This window comes from Harpia harpyja, chromosome 4 (genome assembly GCF_026419915.1).
Source record: "Harpia harpyja isolate bHarHar1 chromosome 4, bHarHar1 primary haplotype, whole genome shotgun sequence".
NCBI classification, from domain to species: Eukaryota; Metazoa; Chordata; class Aves; order Accipitriformes; family Accipitridae; genus Harpia; species Harpia harpyja.
Window position 1 is genome coordinate 32361054 of NC_068943.1, and position 27602 is coordinate 32388655.

At 37.8% G+C, this 27602-nt stretch overlaps 1 protein-coding gene across 3 annotated transcripts in view; it reads right to left on the bottom strand.

Annotated features, from left to right (window-relative positions):
- RCBTB2 (RCC1 and BTB domain containing protein 2) overlaps window positions 1–24089 on the bottom strand; it is a 51982-nt gene extending 27893 nt beyond the window's left edge. The window contains exons 1-10 of one of the 3 annotated variants that reach the window (XM_052786135.1): window positions 24020–24047; window positions 20238–20302; window positions 14709–14769; window positions 11708–11866; window positions 11070–11220; window positions 8781–8947; window positions 7944–8102; window positions 6265–6372; window positions 4143–4285; window positions 1889–2079 (exon numbers count right to left, since the gene is read on the bottom strand). In XM_052786135.1, coding sequence (XP_052642095.1) covers window positions 1889–2079; window positions 4143–4285; window positions 6265–6372; window positions 7944–8102; window positions 8781–8947; window positions 11070–11220; window positions 11708–11866; window positions 14709–14747 — 1117 coding nt within the window. In that variant the 5' untranslated portion in view covers window positions 14748–14769; window positions 20238–20302; window positions 24020–24047. Of the gene's footprint in view, window positions 1–1888; window positions 2080–4142; window positions 4286–6264; window positions 6373–7943; window positions 8103–8780; window positions 8948–11069; window positions 11221–11707; window positions 11867–14708; window positions 14770–20186; window positions 20303–24019 lie in introns of those variants that run through there. The other 2 variants (XM_052786136.1, XM_052786134.1) reach the window with 2 other exon arrangements.
- Between the last annotated feature and the right edge of the window lie 3513 nt (window positions 24090–27602).

Below are 27602 nucleotides of genomic sequence, written 5' to 3' on the forward strand. Positions count from 1 at the left end.
TTGATAAAGAAATTAAAATCCAATTATATATATAAGAGTTTGGTTTGATTAAGAAGTAGAAAATTGTGAAGCATAATGTATAGCAGTGTTAAGTTTGAAATGTAGTCATAGAAACTTTAGGAACTGTGTTATGTGTGACCATAGGAACCTTAGTATTGTTAAGTTTGAAATAAGCAAACCATAGAAACCTCACCAGGAAGATACTGGTCTTTCTATGTTTTGTTTCAAAAACTAAGGAAACCGTCATGGACACCAGTTTGCTGCTTGGAAACCCCCTTATCGAGGATTCCAATCAGTAGAGTTAAGTGAAATTGACCAATGATTGTTTTAACATAAGAATATTAATAAGGTGGTATGATTAAAAGACCAATCATTGAAAAGGAATTAACATTTTGTTTGGAAATCTAGTGAATATGTATAACAGGTGTGTATTTAACTGTATTGTTAGACAAGACAGGTGCACACGATAGGTGGAGCGATCCCCCGTGTGCCCAGCGCTGCAATAAAGGAGTGCCTGCTTCTTAACTTCTCATTGCTGTTAAGGAGTTTTATTCCGGATTTCGGCAACAAAGGGTCCCAGAACCCTGCTAATATACATAAGATGATACATATAACTGAATTTATGATTAAGCTACATATAATAAAAATGTCCCACTTCCTTCATAAAATAACCAGTTCTTATGGAAGAAAAATCTGAACATAATACAGATACTTTTGTGTAGAACACCCCATTGCCTGGGATTTTAGTGCAGTAACACAATTTACATCTAATCAGTAGTAGGCAAATATTAGGAAAATTAAGAATTTCCACAGTAATTAAGTGTATATCTTACAGTTCTGAACAAGCCACCCTAGAAAGCACAAGTGCCTCAACCTAGAGAAAATGGGGGTCTTTGGACTGTGCCCTAAAACATTAATTTTGGCAAAGCAGTTTCCTGAGAACAGGATTCTCCATTTAATCCTCTGGTTTCTCAAAGCTGAAATGTGAGTACTATTAACAGAATTTCCTTACCTTGGCATCCAGAAGGCACCAAGGGAGCAAAAAGCGTTCTATAATTGTCAGGCAAAAGCACAGAGCAACACAAAAGCCATTACAAAGGCAGTACAGAAGTGGAATGGAAACATGATGGACTCAGTACAGTTCAAATTACAAATTAAGAAGTTGCTGCATTCTAGCTTTTAGCTTAAGCTCCCAGATGACACCTACAGACAATCCCAAGAGTCTCATCTTTGACTAGGTCAGCAAAGCCAGTAACTTCATTAGCAACCAATAGGGAATTGAATTTGTAGCTGAAGAATGAGCTCTCTGTTAGACAATGCTATATACCTAACTCTTTCTAGTCAAGGCCAGCAAGACAGACCTTAACATTAATCAAATATCTGAGATCCAGCAACTTGTCTCTTCAGAAGCCCAGGTCATGATCACTTGTGATAAGATTCTAAGTGCCTGTGGCCAATTCTGAACATGGGAATTTGGCTCCCTCAATTCTTAATAGTCTACTTAAGGGCATCAAAGAAAGCTTCAGGGTTCCTAAACATTCTGCATGGCTCCCTCAAGCCTCCAAATTCAAACTCAGCTTCTCCACCCATGGCCATTGTACAGTAACATTCAGTGGTTACACAAAAATCCCCTCCCCAAACCCAAGGCACTTCTCCATAGAAATAAATCATGTCAATAAGAGAGACAATCATTTAGCACTGCCATCAGGCCTTAGCAATTTTTACAGTTCCATATTACCATTTACACATATGTAATGTATGATTATGATTATGCTTCCCAGTATAAATTTTTGCAAGAAACTAAGCTTAGGCTTCAAATACATGCAACTGTTTTATGCACTAATGATTTTATTTAGAAGATGTCAAAACAAAAGATATTTAAGCTCACCTACTGATAGAAGACGCCACATAACAGCAGGGGTAGCAAAGCAAGCAAACACATCGTCAGTGCAGGCAAAGTGAGTGAGGTGGGGAAGGATCACCGACTGCCCACGGCATTGGCCCCACATGTACACCTGGCCGCTCTGGGTCTTGGCAGCCGACGTGTGAGCAGAGTGGCAGGCTGCAATCTCTATAACTCTGAATTTACAAGCAGAGAAAAAAGCAAGTCACTCTCATAAGAACGAAATGCAGTGAAGAAGCTCACTACCTCCTGTATTTCTCTGGTGCAAATCTTATTTGTAAGCATGCATGCACTTCCAATTGCAAGAATGTTTTCTGATCACATATAGCAAAATTAAACGGGCTATCAATGTTTCTTCAAATAGCAAGCACTCCGAAAGTTTTTCAGTGAAACAGCATCTTGGGAGTGAGGAGACACTGTTGCAGCAGAGCAGTGTATCTGCTGCAGCACATGCTCTACTAACCCCCTTGGCTCCCTCAAACAAAGCTATGATGAGTTTCAAGTCTCTGAATGTCCTCAGTGGTGCTGGGCAGTGAGGTGAGTGGCTGCATTAAGCTGTAGAGAACAGGTACTTGGAGAAAATGAAGAAGAAAATGAGGAGGCGTTTCAAAAAAACCAAAAAAACCCCACAAAACAAAAAACCAAAAAAACCCCACAAAACAAAAAACCAAAAAAACCCCACAAAACAAAAAACCAAAAAAACCCCACAAAACAAAAAACCAAAAAAACCCCACAAAACAAAAAACCAAAAAAACCCCACAAAACAAAAAACCAAAAAAACCCCACAAAACAAAAAACCAAAAAAACCCCACAAAACAAAAAACCAAAAAAACCCCACAAAACAAAAAACCAAAAAAACCCCACAAAACAAAAAACCAAAAAAACCAAAAAACCCAACAGAATTTGTATTTTGGTTTATAATTGAAAGTTAATGAAAAACTTTTTCCTGCTTGCTTATTGGTAATAGTTATAAACCAACAATTTAAACATACTTCTTTTGATTAAAATACTGAAGTGTCATTACTCATACAATTATTATTACTTACATTTAATGGGCTTTCATTTTGAAAATTAAAAATTAGAACCAAACAGCACTAAAAGCTGTTTCTAAGTGTATTTTAGCTATGTTAAGCTTTCTCACTAATGCTAAAGTTTATTTAGAATTTCAGAACTCACACTCTGTACAACATTACACAATCCACTGTTTTGCAGTCTGAACTACTGCTTGTTTGCTTATTTTCCCAGCTGTGTGGGGAAAATAGCTGGGAAACAACTTGTTTAAAGCTGTATGTACAAATCTTGGAGACTTTAGTGAGTTAATACTCTCACTGACACCAGGAATGCATAATTCTGGCCAACAAAAGGGAAAGGCAGCATAGAACATTAAAACTTGTATTAAATGTGGTAACATTGTAACTGCAGCCAAAGTGTCTGGAAAAAATTCAGTTAGTTACATTTTAAGCAAAAGCACAAACACACATAAAGAAATTGCAGTGTTCAAAAAAGGCATTGTCTCATCACCAAAGAGGAGTTCCTTCTTCCTTACAATAATGTACACAGACACAAGTTGAAGAGGGACATCTCACTTTTCTTATTATTCACAACAGGAGGCCAAAATCAAGACCTCAGTAGTAAGGAACAGACTCAAATTTCTGGCCACATATATACATGGCTTTACATCAGCAATAGAAATAACTGCCCCACTACCCGTCAAGGACTTACAGGAAAATACTTAACTTGCAAAAATCTAAGCTTAATTTTCAGGGAATAAGACCAAGAAAGAACTCCTCCCTTTCTCTCTCTCCTGGGTTATGAGCCGGATTTAATAGCAGAAATAACAGAGATTGCAGATGTCCACTCTTCGCTTTTTCTGTGTGTACTTCTTGTCAAAAGTAGCATATTAAAATACAATTTGTATTCAGACACAATAAAGCTTTTATCGTTGATTTCAAACAATGAAACTATACAACCGAAGAGAAACTGCAATTAAGGCCTATAAAGCACAGCGTGAGCTGAAGGAAAAAATAGCACATTCAGGCTCAGAACATTCAGTTTCTCTTTCACAAGGATGGCTATGGGGCAGATACAAGCACTTTCAGTGAAAATTCTTTTCACATTTAGCAGAAGAACCATTGCAAAAAATTATAGGCTATTTCTTCCAAAAAATAGATTAAAAATGCCATAATTTTCTGTAGTTCTTCTGAGAATATGCCAGCTAACGTCTGACTGTAAGTATTACCTGTCCTTATCCACAATAACTGTTGTAGGGTAAGACTGGTTACTTTTATTCCCAGTGCCTAACTGGCCATATGAATTGGCTCCCCAGGCATAAATCTGACCTTCATCTGTTAGCACTAACGTATGCGCATAGCCACAGGCAACCTATAAGGAATAATAAAAAGAAAAATCTCATTTTTATGTAACAGTAAGTTAATACAGATAGATACATGTTATGCTATACGTTAATGATCCTATACCAGTATAAAATTACAAAAATTACAAATACAGATAAGTTTATTAAAAAGGGAAGCAAAGTAGATGAGGTGACTTTGAGGAAAAAAAATGTATCAGTGAGGAACCCTGACAGATAATCTCAAGACTGAAGCAAAATAGCTAGAAATTGAGAAAGAAGGAAAGCTATATGACAAATATGAACAGCATGCAGAAAAAAAACTGCAGAAAAAGGCAGATCATCTGTCTTGGCTTGCCTTGCAATATGGGCAACTGCTCCAACGTGAACAGCTTACCAGTGTAAAAACAGGTGAGGTCTCCCTCTCTGCTCCTCTCCTCCCTGACTGCCAGCCACGCAAAACTGTCCCCTCCCCATGCAAGCTCTAGCGCTCACCAGACCCTCTGCTGAAATAACTTACATCACTGGAAGGAAACTCTCCACAGCTGGGCCTGAGGGCCACCAGTGCTCACACAAGGTAAGCAACAGCCAGCCAGGAAAGAGAGGGAAGAGATGAAACTCTCCATCTTGATGGCAGCACGTGACTGCGTCTGCTCATACCCTCTTGTGGAAACCAACTCGGTCTTGCTGAGCTGCCTCCTCAGGAACTCCACGTAAGGTTGCTTGAATATCCACTTTACAATCTATATATGCAGCACATGCTGCACATACAGATACACAGTAGCAAAATTACCAGCAACAGCCTTGCTCTGCATGAGTTAATGTAACCTATTATAGCTAGATGGCTATCAAGAACCAATTTACGTCGTTCAAAACTAGCTCACATATCTTTATATAATCTGCAAAGCAGATATACCATAAGTACATATAGTCCACTGACATCCGTGAAGCATGTGATGTGCTTTAAATGAAATAAATCCTGAAGTTATTTACTGATTGGAAGTCTACGACTTGGCATGAATCGATATCAGGCAAATGAAGTGGATGGAAATAGGAGCGCTCACACTTTCTAAACAGGAGAAAAAATACAGTGGAAAATAATATTCACTTTATTATGTTATTCTCCAACAGCAGTTGCTACTAGCAAAGCTACTGTCTACATCCTAGGAACTGAATGTAAAACTATGTAATTAAATAAGTTTATTTTAAAAGATTTATAAAATCTGTAACTTCCCTGAGTAAATGTAGTAAATGGGATCCAAAGTTCAAAACACTCTTGTAAATTTTCACTAAGTTACAAAACCAATGTTTTCTAGCAGAATGTGTTGTTTTCCTGACAATATCCTCTATCTTGGATAAATAATTAAAAACCTTCAGTATCAGTTCTGCAGTTACTTTAAATATTTCTTATCAGTCAGAAGTTACCAGTCTGCTAATTATACTGATGGCAGCCCAGCTATCTGGTAAAGTGTAATAACCACCCAAGATCAAGACTAACCATGGAATCATACCAACTGATGACCAAAAGCAGTTGGAGACAATTTGTTCAGACTCCAAACAGCAGTTAGTCACTGTGGCTGGAGTGTGATTCTAAAAGTGATATTCAGTCCAGTCTGCCAGAAAGACAAAATGCTAAAACTGTAGCATTTTCCCAGAAAAGACAACAAGGGTTAATGAAGAATGGGGTAGCCTATGAAGACTTTATTATTTACTAAAATAACAGGAAATTTCTTTTTATTAAGTTTCATGGGAAAAAAAAAGACCAAACACTTCTAATGGACTAGTCCTCTTTAATAAAATCCTGACCTCGCTGAAGTCAATGGCAAAATTCCCACTGAACTCCACAGTTTCGCCCCTACTGACAGAGCTCCAATTTAAGATACATGTTTTTATTCTGATAAATAGCACTTTAAACAAAGAGATAAAGGACTATCTCCTTTAAATGTAGGCTATGCCTTATCATGTTTTCAGTTGTTCAGAAAGGGTCTGACATGGAGCATCACACACATACCCGCTGTACACGAATGCCTTGCAAAGCTGCTATTCGGCATGGTGTTGGCTGATTGCCGCTGCTGCCCAGTCCAAGCTGGCCATTACCATTGTAACCCCAGACATAGACCTTAAAAACAAAGACAGGGATTTTAACTGTTTGCTACTATCTACTTCTTTTGAAAGCAATGTAACTGCTTCAGAGTTACAATAACAATTTTCTTCAATATTTCCTGTCCCTACAGCTTAGGATCTGTACTTTATGTGTAGATACACACAAACACCTATATAAACCTACATGTATACATATACATATATACACACACACACACACACAGAGACACGTATATGTTTTTCTACACTGCAAATTTTGGATGCTGTTTCTGTTTAAAATACCAAATGCATGCTCATCTAAAATTCTAAGCTTCCATATTCATGTTTCTCTTTAAGAGTTAGATTATGTAAGACTACAATATGTTAATATGAAGAGTAGAAAATAAGTGATTCATATGGCTGTTTCCCAGCACAGAGCAAATTCAGCATGAATACTTCCCTTTTTCAAAGAGCTAATTTCTCATTCAAAAATCCTCTAACAGAAAAGAAAACATGCTAAAACAAGTATAAACTGGAAGCTATGCACAACAGTTTGAGTAGGCTGTTAACAGCTTTATGCTGAACATAAGAAAAAGGGAAAATACTGAGCTCTGATAATTTCAGTGACATATGTTTTACTGCAGTCAATAGCTACTTAGGTCTAAACTGAAATGCTTGGAGCAATGGAGCTAGAGAGGATGTAGGCTGCCCAAAGTGTTCAAGCTCTATAAACTAAAACAAGAACACTACAACCTCTTTGTATCTTTGCAATGAGGATAAAAAAGCATGAGAGGGATTCAAGGGGGACTGCAGTAGAACAAATATATGCAATGTACTTTTATTTTCTCTGTTTTCCCTTGCCATAAAGTGTGCATATATGAGCACTGAAAATTAAAATAGCATTCACTGATTATTCTCACACTCTTGATGCTTAAGATTCTAGTATAGACAATAATTTATTTTTCTATGAATGCTAAAGACAGCAGTGGGATAATATATTAAGCAGCATTTTCATTTTTCCTAGAATATAATACCAGCTCTAAAAATCAGTAAATCAGTGACACAAACTTAGTTATTTTTACATATGAGAAAATGAAGCTAGCATGAAATGCTAACTATACATATATAGATTCAATATGATTTAATCCCAAAATTTATAAAAATCCCGACCTTCACAATGCTATTTTTACTTCAGAACTGTATTTTTAAGTAAATTTGAAATTTGATACTTGAATTCCTTCAACACAAAGCCAACTTCAATAGTTGATACAAAGTAACAGCTGCTAAATTTTATGAGTAATCTCATAAACCAAAAAGCCATAAACCAAATGTTAGTGAACAATTTTCCCTGTTTCACTCTACCTCCTTTCTAAAGGAGAAACCATAATCAGCATGGATAGAAAGACATGCTTAAGTATGTCAGCACATGCAGGACAATTTATGAGAAAGGTTTTTATAAGCAGTATAAGCAGGTAGATTTGAGGGAGTCTGGAAAGGCATACTTCTTTTCTGAGTAGTAGCTCATTACTGACAGGTTGGAAAATATCTACATCCCATGATATTACATAAAATAAAATTCAGTCAGAAAATTCACTTAAAATTTCTTACCTCTCCATTTTCCACCACAGCCATAGAGCACATCTGTCCACAAGCTATATTAACTACTATTTTATTTTGTAGGCAGCTGGTAACTCTTCGAGGAATTGGTTGATTAGCTGTTGAACCAGATCCAACTTGGCCTGAGTTATTATAACCCCATGTGTATACCTGTTGTAATAGAATTGCCATAATAAAAGGCTATACAACATACAGTTCAAAGAACATATTCAAGAGAGGAAAAAAAGATATATGCATAAAAAATTACATTTTGAGTTCAAGTCAATGTATTCTTTTAAAGATGTAGGAAAATACATAGGTTTACAATTTATATGTTTCTATCAAAAATATGCCACTCATAGTATTTATATATTCCATTCTTTTATGTTCCTCCAATCAAAGGTAAGAGGCAACATGACAGCTGCATTAATGCTGGAAGAATCCATTGCTAGTTTTCCAGAACCCAAAGTAGAATGGCTAACTGGGCACAAATGGCACCTCAAAGTAAATGACAAAACTTTTTACTTTGGTGGATAGAACTCCTTACATGAACGTGATTTATATTAATGTCAGGTTTAACGCCATTAAGTATAGCATAGAAAGGAACGGGCTGCCCTCTGCAAAGAAATTCTTATTTGTTATTACAAGCAGATGTGGCACAAAAATCAATGTTCTGCATGTACCTCACAGCAGCTAGACCCTAACATGTTTTCCATTTTTATCAAACATTTATTTGTGTTGCATCAGCAAGAAGCAAGGTCTAATGCTCTAGGTGCAGAATGTTTTCCTGTTTCTCATATACGTAAATTTCACTAAGAGAAAAGAGAGATTTATTCCAGCTGTTCTCACCTCTCCATCAGATGTTAAGACCATAGAATGATGAGAGCCACAGGCAACTTCAATGACTTTCTTGTTCACCAAGTTAGTAGAGACTTGACATGGAACAAAACCATGATTTGTTGTACCATTGCCCAACTGACTATAAGCATTATGACCCCATGTATACACTTCTCCTTCTGTAATAAAAATGTAAAAAGCTGCTTTAAAGTCTCTACTTTTCCAATGAGTACCCAACATAAAATTACAAAATGAAAAGTCAAATTCAATAACAATATACATATTTAAGTGTGTGTATATATATATATATATGCATGCCCTTTGGGGCTCTTAAGCCCATGGACATACCAATGCTACTTTTACATAGAGTTGACCACAAATCCAAAAGGATAGTATCACCATAATCTTAATAAAGGAAGTCATATAGCTAAAAAAAAGGAGATAGCACAATACAGATGAGAAAAGGATCAAATGACAGTCAGGAGTCCCCATTTGAATTTCTTTGTCACTGACAATCAGTCAAAATTTCTTGTCTATGCCCTGGCACTGCTTCCCACTTTGGAAAATTCAAGTAACAAGCTTACATTCCTTTACAATATACATGAAAATACTTGTAAGAAAAACTTATTATTACTTATTAATAAACATACTATTATTTACTTATTATTAAAACATACTATTCATGTCTTGTATTTTGAGAAACATGCTAGTAAAATTAAGAATACAAGAAATGTCTGCCTGGGTTAGACCGATGATTCACCTAGTACAAAATTCTGTCTCCAAGTGGCAATAGAAAAAAGCTGCTGTTTAAGAGATACATGAGCCTGGTCTCTTTTTGCTGTTCCCAAGCATTTACAATCACTAGGCTACAGGTATTATCAGGTACTTCAAATTCTTCTTAATGTACATATATTGGCCCGTTATCCATGAAGCTAACACCTTTTTGTGCTTTCTTTCATCTGTTTTAAATCAAGTGTCCTTTAGTTACGGTAGTGCAGGACTTGATGAATAGCTGTCCTACATTCATCTTTTCTATCATCATCATCATTTTCTAAACCTAAATTATGTCGTTATTGCGGGAGAGATAGGTTTGACGTACAACTCCCTCAGATTTCTAAAGAGATCACAAAACTCGCTATCCCTAAGAAGGGTTCCCTCAGAACTACAAAGGCAAAGCGTGCTACACTAAACCAATAGTTCTCTACAATAACAGGTTAAATCTAATGACTTTATCCTGTCAAAAGCAAACAACCTTCTCTTCCTTTCAACAACATGAGAATACAAATTTCAGTAAAGAGGTGAAACAGCCACATAAAAACATACAACATAGACTGGAAATTACAGTAATTAACCCAAGAACTGCAAAATACTTAATGGCTGTCTGAAAGGTAGGTTAAGAGAGGCTGTGCTGAATGGAAGTTATTCATGTGAATGGAGTTATGAGTAAAAATCATCAAGGATCAGTTCTGGACCTGTTCTTTTGCAATACTTCAGTTCATCATCTGGGTAAGGAGTATGAGCGTGTCAGTGAGCTGTGCCAGCAACAAAGCTCAGAAGAATACAGATACATATATAAAAAGCATCCAGAATGGTCTACCCTGAAGACTGGAGGAAATGGTGGAAGGTAATTGAATATAAAGACCAGTCGCACCTCTACAACACAATTCCCCTCACCTACCTTTAGTGATCTAATCTAGACTACTCAAAAAGATTTCTTCTTATTAACGGAGAAAGAGAGACAAATGTTAATCATCAGTCAGGTTCTAACAGAACCTCACTTGGGAACACAATATTAGTCGTTTGTCTTTGAGAATAATGTACTTAATTATGAACAGAAGGGCCACTAGCATGATGTGGATAATAGAGGGTCAATGAGACAACGGAAAACAAAAGGCTAAGAGGCAATATAACTGGACTTTAAAGCACATCCCAAAGTAGGTACGGGAGGGAAAAAGACGCATTTTAGCTAAAGGACAATGTTGGCACAAGAACACATGGGCGTAATGTAGCCACTAATGCAGTTCAAAAGCAATCAGAAGGTCCAAACTTAATTGCAAAAGTAAAAAAAAACTTCCAAAAGTAGTAACAAGATCAGAGCAGAGCTTCAAAAACTTTTGAAAAGAACAAGCTATGGACAGAGCTAGCTGACATGTCATATTCACCAATGAAAACACGTTGGACTTGATAGTCTGGAATGTCTATCCCAGTTCTCTCTTTTATCTTACCAGCACAGACCTTTCACACCTACTGGACTAATTAAAGTGGACTATCTGAAAAAGCAATATTCAGATCATACTTTACCTTCTGTAGCAAGAACAACATGAGGGCCACTTCCATAACTCAGACAGGCTATCTTTTTGCCACATAGAGAATCTAACCTCCTTGGTTCAATAGTGCTCTGCATGTCACCTGTTCCCAAACACCCACTGCAGTTCATACCAAGCACAAAAACCTGTTATAAAAGAATCACAGAATCACAATTTAGATTGGAATGGAGGACCTCCTCCAAAGGTCAACTAGTCCAGCCCCCTGCTCAACAAAGGTCTAAATAGTTCAGTTGACTCAAGGCCATGTCCAGCTGGGTCTTGAACACCTCCAAGGAAAAGATTTCACAACCCCTCCAGGATTTAACCACTCTCATGGTAATTTTTTTTTCCCTAATACTGAATCAGAATTTTCCATCTTTCAGCTTGTGTCCACTGCCTCACAACCTGTCACTATGCACCTTCAAGAAATGTCTAACTCCATCTTCTCTTTATCTTCTGATTGTGGTACGAAGCCATGAATTTGAATTGAAAATGGTTTAGTAGCAATCAAAATGATCAGACATTTTTGCATGCAACTTTTTCTAGGTATACTATCATAGTACTGGCTTACAGAATAACTCGATACATGAATGACTAAATATGTCATGTTCACACACACTCTTGGACAATTACCTCATCATTTTCAGTTGCATACAAGACTTCATTACCAGCACTGCCAAATACACAGGCTTGACGAATTAACTTGAGCTCTTCTTGGGAACAGAGAGAAAAAATTGGCCATTTCCCAACATCCAGCATCTTCAGGGCTGACAATAATGTTGCCTCCAAGACCTGGTATTATAAAAAATGATATTAAATACCTAGACAGAGAGAAATGTGTACCTTTGCACAGTATAAAGGAAAAATTTAGAGAAATACCACTGTCTCCTTTTTCAACCACAAAGCAGTATTTTAATTCTAGAACAATAATTGGAGGGAAGCCATTAAAATAAACAAATAAAATATATCGTGATCCAGAAAGAAAGGATCTATATGCATGGAGAAAAGTACTATATAAGAAGTTAAATGGTGAGGTCGTATTTTCACTATATCCATACAACGTAACTGCTAGCTTATAGAATTCAATGTATAGGATTCTAATATAAAACATAAAGTATACATTCAAAACTTGAAAATAATTTGTGTCTTTTCCTCTGGTGCTAAAATTACTGTTCAAAGAAAAAACCATAAAAAAAATCTGCCCAAGAATAGATTTATCTTTGAAAAATATACACATTTGTTCTCACGCGTTGAAAATGGAAACTTGAGAAAACTCGAGAAACTTTTTCCTTTCTCCTTTACTTCCGAAATTTACGTCTGTGTTTCAACAATTACTGAATCTTTGGGAACTTTCTAAGAATATCTGCATTTTATGTAACTAGACATATAATAAAAGAAAAAAGGTAATTGAACATTTTCCAGCTTATCCAAGGACAAATAACAAGTTTATAGTTAACAGAAAAGAGTAACAGGTCTCTCCAGACATTAAAACTAGTCAAGCCAACGTCCAAGTCTCATGCAACATTTCTACTGCTTTAGTATAGCATAAATCAGAAAAATGTTGCAGTATCAAAATTTAATAGCAAATTTCACATGGAGCATGCATCAAATTTTCTTTACTGAAAGTAAAACAGGCTTTGGACATGAAAGAAAAGCTGCATTACTTGCCAGATCAGAAGGTAAGTAAGAACAGATTTTGCCTATCACAGGCATCACGTAGTTCACCACGTAACAGTTTATTTCTAGCAAGTAGCAGACTTATAAAGTGATCTGTCACAGAACATAATTTTTTCTACCTCTAACTGAAACAAAGTTGTGAATAAATTCTAGTTTGGAGTCTGAAGCACCTTAAGTCAGTTGTAAGGATATTGCTTTTTTGATTAGTATCACTTACTATGAAAAAATGTACACAGAAACATAAATAATATTTGAAGCTACAGAAATAAACCCTAAATTAATCCTGAACTAAAATCTTTAAGCAAATAGCAGTTAATCACACATTTCTTTATAATATACTTCTGAGGAAGGCAAAGGAGGGTTGGTCGTCTTCACTAAAGAAAAGTTGCAGTTTTGATCACACCAGTCCTTTCCCCATCTCCTCACATGAGTAACTGACCAATTTCAGCCAAATTTGCAAGTGAAAGGGAAGTAAGATCCTGCTGACACAATCCATTTGGCAGTAGGCAGCTGGACAATCAGACATATATGTTATGAAATAAGTCAGCAAGCAAGTAGGTCCTAGCAAATGCTTTCCTCCATGACACATAGCTGGGTTATAAGAGACAAAGGACATAAATCCACATGGAATCAGGCTTCATTTATCTGCTGTTTGCAGAAGAATTTGTTTTATGTCAAGAGGTTAGAATTCTATGGAGGATTTGAGGCACTTTTAAAATATAATAATGAATACTGAAAGGATCACAGGCTACTCCTTCCAATCACATCGAGAAAACTGCATCCCACTTTTGCTCAAGACTGATGAAGCCTGAGGTTCAAAAGAACAGTCAGGGTGTCCTTCAATTGTACAGATTCCCTTACTGGAATAACATATTGGGTTTTTTATAATGTGGGCTCTAAATTCCAAGTGCACAATGGGTCAGAACCCATTCATCTTAAATATAATTTTTTTTTTCCTGTAACCTTCTACAAAGCACTCATGTTCTACCCTCATAATTAACAGGTTAAAAATCCCCAAACTGTAGCATTTCTTAACACTAAAATAATACACTGAAGGAAAAAACGCAAACTACAATTATAAAAAGCACCAAAGGAAACACTTATGATACTGATTTTTTTTAACAGAAGAAATAACAAACTTTATCAGACTAAAAATATCCATAATCTAAATCTTGTCTCTGGAATTATTGGTTACATTCAACTCAGTAAGAGATACTCTCTCACCTTTCAAGATTTTCTCTCCTCCCACACTTCATTATATTTTGTCCCAAAAATATGAAAAACAGCTTGAACTATCAGCCTGCCAATATTTATGTCCCATAAGTGGTCAGTTCCCTCATTATATTGCACAAAGTCATGAAAGACAGAGACCAGAATTTGAGATTTCATATGGTCCAGCTACCTATCCCAAAGGTATATCAGTCATACCTCAAGAACTCCTAAAACTTCTACACTTCATTTGACCTCAGCAATCAGTTTGAAAGCTGGTTATTCAGTTTTATTTGTCATATAGCACCTTGAAAGGCATCATCATTAAGCTCAAAATCTGAATGATTTTTCATTACGTTTTACATGCAGAGTGTTCAAAGAAAATAAAAGAGGAAAATGGGAGGAAGTTTTTGCTTCAAATTATGCTACAAAAGTTACTTCTAACAAGTTTACGTTGTTGAAACATTAGGCTGGAACATGGAACTTTAGAACTTAATATTAATTTAAATCAGCCTTGTAAGCCAAAGGAGCAATTCAACCTAATTAAAATGAATATATTGTTCTTCTAATATCTTGTGGATCACATAAGCAACATTTCTTTTGCTAATACCATTTTTCTACCTATAGCTTTGGTTTTCTGTTTATCTTGAAAGCTAATAGCGTGTACTAAGCTACCGCTAAATAGAACCAAGCTTCTTCCTTTTAAGTAGAGCAGTACAGAATTCTCAATACAAATTCACACTCTGACCTTGACACGGACTCCTTGAGGAGGAGAGTCATCGTCCATATGGATTTGCCCTTGTGTCCCCCTGCAAAGAGAGTACTGTGGTTAAAATCACCATACCATATTGCTGCAACAATACTTTATGGAACTATACATGCTTAATATTAAACCAGAACTATTTGCTTCTCTGGGGTGACAACACAAGAAACATAAAGCTCAGTCAATTTTGTTTTTACATTCAACTGTACTGTGATCAGTTAGACAGACTCTGCTCTTCTGTATTCTTACCTAAAATAATAATTCTTGGACAAAACTTTTTTTTTTTAAAACAAGTAGTAAAATTAATCAGACTGTGATTGGAAAGGAAGAAGTTTTGTCAAACACAATACTCCAATGTCTTTTTATTGCAGTAAAAATAAATTTAGAACCTTGCTGACATAATTTTTCAAGACATTTCTTTCAGCAAAGGAAAAGGACACTGGTCGGAGCTTTCCATTTCTAGCTTAAGCCTTCAAATGCTTTTATTCCAGTTTCATTCTGAAAACCAACGTTAGAAAAACATCTGGGTCTTTTCGGGTTTACTGAGAATTGTTAAAATATTCACTCTGCTTCAGAAAATGTTGCCAAACCTGTAAATTACTTGTATAATTTCTATGACATGCATTATCAATAGAAACAGATTTTCAGATTGGATGTTTTCTTCACAAATAAATATGCACAAATCTAATATCCTTAAATTATTTCCTAACACAAAGCCATGCAACTCCATTTTCAGTAACACTGCAAAAACGAGTAAGCAGCTCTGAAGCTGTGCAAGCTTCTTTTACTCAACAAGTGAGAAAGTTGTACACATCATTTTCTTTGAGGTACATTGGTTCAGCCAAGGCTAAAAATCTGTTTACTTACCATTTAAAATTAAACGTCTGTAAAATTCTGACTACAGGCCAAATAACATCCAACAAACAAGAAGCTACCATTTTACTTAGCTACTTTTCAGAGGAATACCACACCAAAAGAAGTATCAAATGTAGCTTTATAAAACTACCTAACTTACTACTAAACAAGCCTCTTATGTAAGACTTCATGCCATAAGACCTAGGCCAAGGACACAGAATACATGAAATTCATGATTTAAATATTATAAATGTTAATGATTTAACAAATATAATTTAATTTACTGAATAAACAAAAATTATTTTTATTTACTTAAAATGAATTAAAAAACTGAACAACTGCTGCAGCTCAACTATACTGAATATGCACGCTGTTAAGCTTGTGCTTTAACAAAACCCACAAATCTACATACACAGTGTATTTTATACACTTAAGTTTGAGACATTAAATGATAAATTCAGGTCATGTGTGAAAGTCTAGCTACTCTTTTGTCCATGTTGACTTTGAGCTTAAGGCTCAAACACACAACCGAACTGAAATAACTTGAAGCTAAGTTATATTCCCTTTCAACTAAGAAAGACTAAAAGGCTGATTCAGTTGCCCACACATTAGCACCTACTGCTATTTGAGGTGACCTTGGGGATCCCTGACACCAAATGGTGCTGTCACATGTAATACAGGACCTATAGGGTATCCATGCCATGCTGGAGCAACAGCTAATAACTAAATGGCACTAGACAGTTATGCATGTGCAACTCAACAGAGCTCTGAACAAGCAGGCATAGCCATTCACCACGCTTTACAACTTAATGGATACACTGTAACTTGTTTAGCTCTTGCTGTTAAGCGATTTGTTATTTTCTTCAACATACTTGTTCAAACAAGAAGGCAACCAGTTGATTTTGTGTACATTATCTCTATTTAAAATAGAAACAACTCACCTAATTAAGGCCTTTGGCATGACCACAGCCTGAGCAGGACTGTATTACTGAACTGCAGTTCTGAGACGTTTAATTTCAAGTATGTGAGTAGTCCTACTGTGAAACTGATTATCAAGGCTATCCAATATTTTGCAGCACCTATTTCCAGCACTCCTTAGCAATGCTGATACATGTTACCCACTTCTTGGCCATCCTTAGCCTACACTCAGCCCACAGGGCTGACATATCCCCCAAGAGAGTAACTATTAACTATGAATTTTCTAATTGAAATAAATGTAGAATTCTGTATTTCCTTCCCCAGGCCATTCAATACATAACTGATACCCATGATTCTTCAAGTTCTAATACTTCAATTCAATTGCTTCTGTTTAGACCAAAGCATAGTTTGATTTTAAAAGCAGTTTATTTGTTAGTATAAAGAAAGATACATTAGGATCTAACCATCTCAGTTACCTAACAAAAGGTTCTCCAGCCCACTGCTTTTCAGAGTCCCACAAACATGCTGACAGTTTTGCCCTAACTTTTCAAGAACAAAGATCACTTACATGTCCTCACAACTCAAAAGCTGTAACATGTTTTAGCTTATATACAACGAAGAGAAAATGACCTTGCAACTCCATTCTTCAAGCTGTTCTGCAAAAATATACACCTATTTCTGAGCAGCCTTATAAGAGTATATGGGAAGGCTCAAATTACACCAGTTTATTCTCTTATCCAAATTCATGTATTCTAATGAAAGTACATACTGATTGCCACATGTCTGCATCTGCAAAGGTGTTCTTTCTAAAAACCTGTAATTGATTTAAGAGTACATATTCACCCTGGGATGCTGAAAATAAAGACAGACAAAAAAAATATTATTAAGCCTGTCTAAGAATCATTCCCTTTAAAATACTAGTGATGATTCACATTTGCCTGCTCCTAGGAATTTTTCCTCAAGAAAAATAACCATTGTATACACAGTGATGCAAAGAAAAAAAAAGAGTATTTTCATCAAAAATTAAAAAATAAAACCCTGTATATTTGAGTACTTCAGGTACAGAAGAAAAACATACCCTAGATATTTCAGACAAGTTATTGGGGTTGCTCATGTACTAAATCTTATAATATACGTATAATTGCTAAGAAACCTTACTTTAAAATATCTAGCTACTACATTTTTTTCAAAAAATGCAATACTTACTTTAGAAAGTAAAAGGTAAGCAAGAAATATTTCTCATGTATTAAAACTTTATATACATTTTCACTAGCTGTGTTTCCAAAAACAGTTCTCAAGTGCAGATGTAACGGAGAAAACTTCATTGTTGTAAACATCCATTTCTTGAGGAAGTGCACAGCATTTTAATACAAAAATATTTATATTAAACTTTCACAATCTCTTATCTGGAATCCAAGTACAATTAAGAATCAGGACAGCATACTCTGACAGTCTGAGTTTAGGTCTTGGAATTTGAAAGTTCTGACCCCGGTTTCAGTCCAACCACAGTAGGTCTTTGGATAAGGCACATATGCTTCTGCAGTACAGGTAAGATTGAGTTAAGAAACACAAATACCAGTTCTAATAGCCAAGTTCTATTAGAAGTCTAAGACCATTTAATCCTAAATATTTAAACAGGTTCACTGACTCATTTGAACATAAATGTTCTTGTAGATTCTCTTTCTAGGGACTTGGGAAGCAAATAAAAATTCTCAGAACTCCACTTAGTGTTTCCTCCCACTTAATTTAAGCATTTATGAATCTCATCTGCTGAATCGAAGGTCTGTCTGGAGCTTCTTCCCCAAGGACTCTAACCACAGGCTTAGGAAAGATTAGGAGGAAAAAGTCACAGAAAAAAAGAGACTTGCTGACACCTTTAGGAAAGGAACCTAACCTTCTCTGATATTCTTGATTCCTCAGCAGTTTCCTACTGGAGCAGTCACGAAATGATGCTAACTTGTCCAAGCGATCTTGCAGGAGAGGACTGACCAGTAATATTGTCAACAGTTATTCCTATTGAACAGGTCACATACCCGTTATAGGAAGACTATTTTCAAAATTATCTTCCTTCTTCATGTACAATGAAATGTCACTACTCTCTTCAGTGCTGACAGTAGGCAGAACTCAGCTTGTCATTCATTCTTCTATTGATGCAGCGTTTTCCATTACCAAGAAATTGCAGACCTTGAGAAACAGTAAGTAGTTGTTTGAAAAACTGCTAACTCCAACTAAAGCATAGTCATCTCTCCTTCCCTTCTTGCTTCTTGACACCAGACTGTGACTTCTCAGCTCCTGATGCAAGCTCCACTGGCTGCCTACTAATTGCAAGAGCAAACCTACATGCCATTCAGAGGCAAGATCCAAGAAACTCTGAAAGACTGGAGTATTTACAGCCTGAAAGACTGACATCCTTGACCTTGCAAGGTAGGTAACTGCTACAGAAATTTCTAATGGAAATGATCTGAGATAAGACAGCTTTATTGTCTCAATCTCCAGAGACAAAACTCTAGCCAAAAACATCTTGTCAGACGCCACCTCTCTTTTGGCACGACATCTAGTTCTACCTGTTGGCTGCAGGGATGGACTTCCAGCATGACCCCACTGAAGTTTTCAGAGGTTCATCTACATGTAGCATGGTGCATTACAGCTAGATGCTTGAAGCCTGTTCACAAAGACCTTTTTTTCAGTAACATCATCACCCCAAAAAGAAACTGGTTTCCAAGAACAAAAGCAGTGAAGAATAAGGTGCAAACAACACACAAAAGAAAACATGGGCACACAAAAAGCAAGGAAGATCGTGGGAATACTGTTCTGTTACCCGTGCTTAGCACCATCCTTCGATGCAGGTTCAATACCGCTGCGATAAAGAGCAAATACATCAGAGAAAAATGTTTTGAAAGAAGTGAGAAGACAGGAAAGAAAACAGAGGGCGTTATTTTTCAACTCTTCAATGGTTTAAAAATAAGTGTTAGGGTCTGGTGTGAAATTTCTGCCCTAAGTGACAAAATTGCTTTGAAAAATCATATGTAGATTCCCGGGACACCTTCCCCTCACCTCCAGAAAACCCCACCGTGGGCTTTTGGGCTAGCAAGATGATTCAATTAATTTGATTTTTATAAAAGCACCTAGCACTTTTAAAAGTCCTATTATGATGGTAAGACACACTGCTCATATTAAGTTTATTTCTCCCATTCCTATTCCAATTACTTTTTTTCCCCTTAGAACTGCTGTCTATCATCACCACTGATGTAGAATGGTGTATTGTTTACCAGCGAGCAACAAGAGTGGAACTGACTGAAAAAATGCATCATGACCCACCAGAGGGAAAACGTTTATAGCAGAAGAAAAAAAAATAATAATCTCAAATTCTTTTCTCATTCCACAACCCTCACAGTCACCCTGAAAAAATAATGTCAAAGCTTCGGCTATCCATCTACGTGACTGAAAAAAATGAAGATTTGAATAAAGCGACTAACAACTAATAAGAAAGAGGAACTATGTAACAAACTAATGAAATCCAGAAATACAACGACTAGAAAATAGTAATTAAGTTTATACTAAAATTATGCCTCTAATAGACCTACTGAAATGTCAAGGTCAGCAGCTAAATAAGCCTGATAAGAAGGTGTCAATCAAAAAAATATTTTCACTTAAAAATATTTACACTTCTTTCTACAAGTGCTAAAATACCTTTTGAAGGCAATCAAGTGTTTCAGATCATGGAAACAATGCAAGAACTACCTTCAATGCTGAAGAGCATTATAGGAGGATGCTGGAGTCATTTTCACATAATTAGTGGCTTACTTCTGCAGTAAAAGAAAAAAATATATAGTAAGCATTATCTCCAGACCTTGAAGTGTATTAAAATAATCAAACACTTTGTTAGACAGTCTCTTGGGAACAGGATGTCATTCCTGTAACAAAATCTAATCTAATGTAGCCTAACATAGTGGCCACTAAGTAGTAGAACATTTGTTCGCATTTTTTAATGTGGCTGATCCAAGATTTTCAGAAAATTAACCTGAAAAGCTCTTTTTCTTTGCTGAATTGTTAGCCAAACTCTAAACACACTTCAGTTCCTGTAATCTGTACATACACACAAATGTAATAAAATACAACTGATGCAATTGCTAGCTCTTGTCTATTTTAAATGCTACATAAAATTTAATTTACCATATAATTGATTTGGTAGAATTGAAACTTATACTTATTCTTCATCCTGACCTTCCAACATGAGAGTTCAGGGAACCAGCTTTAGGGAAACAAAAGTATTCCAAAGATTGGGTTTTAAAATAACTTTATTAAAAATATTAACCATGTAACAGAGCAAAATAATTCAAAATAATGCAATGAATACTTGAAAGAAACACCTATTATATTTTCATAAACTTACAGAATCTTAGTACAGAAAATATTAAAGCTTTAAGGATTCAAGAAACACTAACAGGTCATCAAGTTGATCAGGATAAACCAGGTACAAACTTCAGATGTTAGGTGGCATTGCACCTGCACGTGGGAGCCTGACTGGACATCAGTTCAATGCCACAGGAACAGCATGCCTGGGAAAAACCCTTCTGTTATTATGTAATCATAAATACTATATTGCATTAACAGAAAACCAGCACGCAAATACACACATTTTGTAATGCCCCCTCTATGTAGATCTGACCTAGCCTGATGTGGTAGCAGTCTGCAGTTACCTGACCCAGCCAACGGTTGAGTCATATATCAGGTCTAGCTGTTGGATCTTTGACCTCAGTCTGCTCTAGCTGTTAAATAATAAATATTCACAGCTTCTACAGTTCTAATCTTTAATCACTTCCTTAGATGTCCAAGGAAGGTCATTCTAGCCTCCTTTAGACTAAAAGCTTTAATTTATAAAACCTATCTTCTAAAACATTCTAAGCCTTAACAAACACCCTAAACATAAGCATTACTAAACCACACCTGGCTTTCTTTTCTACGTTCCTTGCTTACTTCAGTTTAGCACAGTCTTTCTGAACATCGGAGCCCCGGTCCATGATAAGGGCTCCTGCGTACAGCTAAGAGGGCTACACGTTGGGTCACCAAGAGAAAAGTTTTTTGAAGGTGATGTCTAGCATGGTTCCAGCACAAATCTGGCTGTAGCTACACTTCCCTGTAACATTGTGCACTTGCCAGAGCACTTCCCATGAGTCCAGCATGCAACGCCTGGGTAGCTGGGAGGTTGGTGCAATCTTTCCCTGACACAAAAGTCAGAATTTGCCTAGGTATATACATCAAACACATATATATAAATGCATACCTAAAAAAAATTAAATATATACACATACACACATATAACAGGTATTATATACCTGGAGCTGAGAATTCTGATAGTTTAAACTTTTATAGTAATAGCTGTCTGCATAAAAAGATACCATATGTTACAGAAGAGAGAGATACAATAGTAAGTAGAATGTGTATATGAAAGAAAAGTTAGCCCACTTCCTCTGCGAGCAAATGACTGTGTAACTGTCCATTTGGGTATTTCTTTCAGTCTTCTGATACTGGAACTGACCAACATCAAGTGGCAAGAGCATTGGATTAGACATAACACATAGAGGTTTCCCAACTCTTAAAAAATAATTAAGAGACAAAATGTTATTCTTTGTGGTATAAGTTTAAGCATCTAATATTAAATCTACCCACTGCAGTAGCCTCTTCCAAACTGCAAGAGATCAGATGCATCATGATGCCAAGGCTTTTTTTACCTCAACTTTATCACTCAATGGTCTTACTTCTATTCTTATTTTTACTTAGATGATTAAAGAAGCTCTAAAAAACAATTGTCTATAACTAACTCAGAATTACTTCTGCCAATTCTCACTTTAGAACTGTACTTTCTCTCTTATATTTTTCTTGGCTTAGCCATCCTTTTTCTAGTGTTTATTCCTAAAATTCTTTTTGAGATGGACAAAAGTTCTTTTCAATAGACCTCTACTCATTTTTTGGATATAAATTCCAAATAGAGTCTACCTTTGGCATAAAACAACTTCATACCTTCTTTACTTCTAGGCCCCTCAGGACTCCAGTACAACTAACATCGCTAATTAATCCTCTTGATTTTTCAAAGTTTGCCCTTCTGAAATTGAGAATTTCAAACCTGTCTCTGTTTAGTCCTCTGTTTTATTTCTACTTATTTAATCTAATTAAAAATGGGATCCAAGATCACAAGCTGACTAATAAACCAGATCTTCTCAGAATTTTTCACACTACTTACTGGGAGCAAGTCTAAAGCAACTCAGTGCTTATTTGGTAAGCTTACAGCAGTTGTATGTAAGAACAACTGGATTGCTCTATGTCCTTAGAAATCCACCTGTGACATAATTCCTGTTAGTATCTCTCAGTAAGCAATATCCTTATCCAAACCCAATTCTTGTGGTCTGTGGCAGACACCATCAAAAGCTCTTATAATTTTCTTTTCTCAAAGCAATGATACGCTTGACTTTTTTTTTTATCCACACAATCTCTTCCTGTTACTTTACAGCCCATCACATCGTTCACATCCCGTGTCATTCTGTGACATTTATGTCTCATATCTGGACAGTCTGAGCTCTCCTACCCCACATTCAGCAGGATCGTTATTTCTCCACGTTTCCCTTACCCCAACGTCTGCTTTCACATGCTTCAACATTAGTTCAGCCCAAATGGTTTCTGGCGGTGCACAAACACAACTGTCTACAGGCCTTATTCAGTTCATAACCTGAAGTAAAAACTCCTTGCTAACCGTGCCCTCTCTTTTCATCCACCAATATTAGAAATTTCATCTCCACACACAAGGAAATACAACACAGTCCTCCCATCTCCCACACATAAGAACCCTCCGTTTCCCGAATATTCTTCCTCTGCCTTAAGCCCGCAACTGGCCCTCAAGCTCAGCTTGTCTAACGCGCCGCGAGCTTCGCACCTCCCCTGCACAGAGCCCTCCAAAGCTACACACGTTTAACTCCCGAGAAAAGTTGCAAACCCCCCGTTACCGGCCATTTATAAACCAGGCGCCTGGGAAACGCGACACCACACCGGCCCAGCACACGCAGAACAGGCCACAGCACCCTTCCCTTCCCTTCCCCAGCTCTCCCTCCCCACCTACGGCCTCCAGGTGGGGCGGCTAAACGGCAGCACGGGGAAAGAAAAACCACCTTGCCCCCCGCACAGGCGGCCTTCCAGCTGAGGCAGACCCGGGCCCTTACACGCCCCAGACGCCTGCCGGCGGCCCGCCTCGCCTCACCACACCGACACGGCCGACGCCGGCGGCGGCTGGGCGGGAAGCGCTCCGCCCGCCCGTCCCCTTACCCCCGCCCGCGGCTGGCGTGAGGCGAGGCGAGGCGGGACGGGGCGGGAACGTCCGCCAAGCGCTCAGCCTAAACGCTCTCACCCGCAGGCAGGGGCGGGCGGTGTGGCGCGGCGCCTCCGCTCTCCTCAGTGGGGAGGCGGGAAAGGCTCTCGCCCGCGGAAAGCGGGGCGGGTGGCGGCAGCGGCGAACCCCTTCCTCCGTCGCTTACCTTCCCCGCAAGCGGCGGCTCCTCCTCCGATGAGACGAGGGAAGATGCCGCCGCGCTCAGGCGCCTCCTCAACGGCGGAGGGAGGGAAGCGGAGGAGGAGGGAAGAGGATTAGCACCTCCCAGGGACCCACCTACCGCGGCGGCCTCTGTCCTCCCAGCCCAGCTGTGGAGAAGGCAGCCCCGCGGGGGTTGGCTCTAACCGCAGGGTTGCTTGCTTTTTAGCAGAAAGTGCTTCTCACCTGCTGAGCTGAGGCGAAGAGAACCCCTCCTGGATCTTCTCTGCCAAAGGCCCGTCTCTGCGGATGACATGGCTGCCCTGGGAAGGCCTAGATGCTCAGGGCGAGCGCGGCATTGAGGGAGAGAACGCCGCTTTTCGCCAAGCCTCAAGCTGTTGCCTGGGCCTAAACACATGTGAAGACAACACATAATCAGAGGCACGTGGTCAAAGGTGGCTGTTAAGGGAATCTCAGATATCGCTGTGCCGTTCCAACCTGCAATCATTTATTTTTTTTTCCCAAGGGAAGTGAGAGGATATAAGTATTTTTCCACTTCTCCTGAGATTTATGTTTAAAATTAAGCTCTCCCAATGAGGATAGGCTTGAAAAGTTTTCCCAAAAGCAACAGCCTGGCTGTTTTGCTTGGTTATGTGTCTTACCTTGACTGTGATAATATCCTGCTGTCTTGCTGTGGTACACCTTCAGAGACCTTTGCTGTGGTATCCAATGATACCGTTAAGTTATTGCTGTGGAAACCTTATTCAGAAAGAGAAAGTTTGCTCTGGGGCTAAGGATCTAACCTTCTATTGAAAATGAAATTCCTTTATCAACTCGGGGAGGTCTCAGTTTTTCTTGTGGGAATGACAGGCTCATAAGGATGTTCTAATATTTTACAGACTGATATACTTGGATACAAAACTTTGGATGTCCAAAAATGAAGTTTGTATAAATACCTAAAGTAGCAAGAGCTTGTCCTTAGGGTTACCAAAGGTGTAGATATGGTGGTACCTACCATATTGTAGGTACCAATATGTTCTCCATACTTGCTGTGTTGTATCACACTCATGTGATATGCTACGCATGCCTTGCATCCTGTTCTTCACATATATAACACATGAAGTGCCTGTATTGCCATACCAACTACCAATGTTCTTTCCTAATGTGCTCCCCTAATGCATGCATGTTCTCTGCCACCGACTGTAGTGTTCTGTGGAGTCACTATCCCCTTTTAGTTTGTCAACTATTTTTTACACTTCAGAATGCATTAAACTTCCTATGCATGCATCCTGAATGCATTGTAATCTGCAAACGGTATGTGTTTTCTGTTTTGTTGGCTCAGTCACTTTGGTTCTTCCAAAAAAAAATTAAGACTATTTTTTGCTAGGAGTGGTTTCTTCATTTGAAAGAGATATCCACAATGATTTGTATAGAGTGTGCAATGAAAGGCAATGAACTTTTGGGGCACTGGGCTCAATAAGGACTGTATGTGATGCCTGATAGTTTTGTTTTCTCTTTACGTAGAACAAAATGATCACTATATAACACAAAGCCACTTTATTGTCTGTTACCACATTCCCTTCTCAGTTTTCTGTTTTCTTGAATGCAGTTCAGGGGGAAAAAATTTCCTGGATCTCAGATGCATGTGTAAATATAATAACATACCTGATCATTTCAGTCAAGCAGGCAGTGGTAACAAGACCCAGTGGAAGTTGAAGCTATTAATTTTCAGACTGGCACTAAAGCAAAGAGTAATTGTCCCCTAAAACAAGTTTCATCTTGTGCTGTAAGCTGTTTATTAATTCTTCAGTGCACATTTTAAAACAGTACTGGATATTTTTCTAAAAGTTATGCTCAATTTAACTCAAGGAAGTGCTGTGTACTGTGTTAGGCTGAGGGTCACACTTAGAATCAGTGGAACAGATGGTGTATTTGACCCACTGAAACAAAGTGCAGTTTAATATGGTGAAGTCCTTAAATCTAGGAGCAACGGATGTAGATCTACAAGCAAAGAAACTGTGTTCTGGAACATTTAGCTAAAGGATTGAGGTCAGTGAACAACAACCGAAAGTGTAATGTCAGAGGATGTTGAAGTGAAAAAGGCTAATGTCACTCCTGAACGTATAAAGAGAGGAATCAACAGTACTTAAAAGGTAATTTGCCTCCAGTAATTAGTATTTTAAGCTAACTACTGGGACACTGCATATAATGCTACTTACATTTTGATAGAGAAGTTGAAAGTTGGATAGGCTGCATGAAGATGATCAGTGGTTTGAAAATAAGAGATCATTAAAGAGGTTGTTTGTTTAGTTTATTAAAAACAGTTTAAAGTTGATTACAGTTTACAGGTTCCTTACAATGAGAAAATATTAGGTACCGAGTGGCATTTTAGTTTAATGGAAAAAGCCATAACAAGAAGCAATGGAGAGAAAGCCACAGGAATTCAAAGCAGAAATGGAGCACAAATTTCTGACAGTGGAAGTGGGAAGTGGCCTCCATTTTTTATTCCTTCAAGTAAAAACCTGATCCAGTTATTTCTGCCTTTCCTTACATGCCAGTTGTTCTACAGCCGTCTCATTTTCTTCCTTTCATTTGAGCTGCCTCCAGTTTGTTTTTCTTCTTTCCTAAATGTAATGGCAGATTAAGAACTCAACAGCACTGAGTGGAAGGGAATATGTGCCTCTCTCATCTTACAAACACTCTTGTGAGTAGGTACCAGGATTGTATTTTCCTGTTTTTTCCACCAGCAAAGTATTTTTGGCCTCTGCAGTTTGAGCTTCATATCTCTTTCTTTACTTTTCATTTGACTTTCTGCATTTCCCCTTGGTCTCCAGAATAACTTGATTGAAGTTGACCTAATTTTCTTCTCTGATTAACTGATGTTTATTTTACTTTAGTTTGGCAGGACTGTTTTGTACAATGTAAAAATTTAAAACATCATTTAATGTCTAATCTCATTAGACATTAAATGAGAATGTAGCAGGACTCACAAACAGTTGTAAATCAGTAAGCTGACTTAGCAGTCCAAGCACCAAAGTACTCCACGCAGGATTTCAGTTGCTTCTCTTCAGTATGATGTCTTCAGTATGAAGTTGTTTATTTTTTCAATATCTGAGCACCAGTTCAGCACACCAGTGCTAGTTCAGGATGCAAGTTCTGCAAGCAGGGTCCGCTTGCCTTCACAGAATTCTGCAAGCCCTCCGGGAGGCAGTGGGCAGATCTGTAGGCCGGCCTGAGCTGTAGTACATGAGTGCCACAGTGCAGTAGTCTGGAGCCTCCTGTATGGGACGCTACGGAGAGATGCCTGGTGCTTTTGGAGATCATACTTATCTGTGACTATGACACTAGAAGCAGCACAGAGCGTGGCCATGTCCTTTTCCAGGACTACAAAGAAAAAGAAGGGCTTAGCCCGTGTAGTTCAGACAGGGAGAGATTTTGCACCCAAACACTTGGCTTATAGTTGTCAGTCTGCTACACCTTGGTATAATGATGATACCACAAGGAGAAGGATGGAGGGATTACTACTAAGGACCAGAGGAAGCCAAAGAGGGGAAACAGGGAGCGGATCAGCTATTTTTAGACACCCAGTT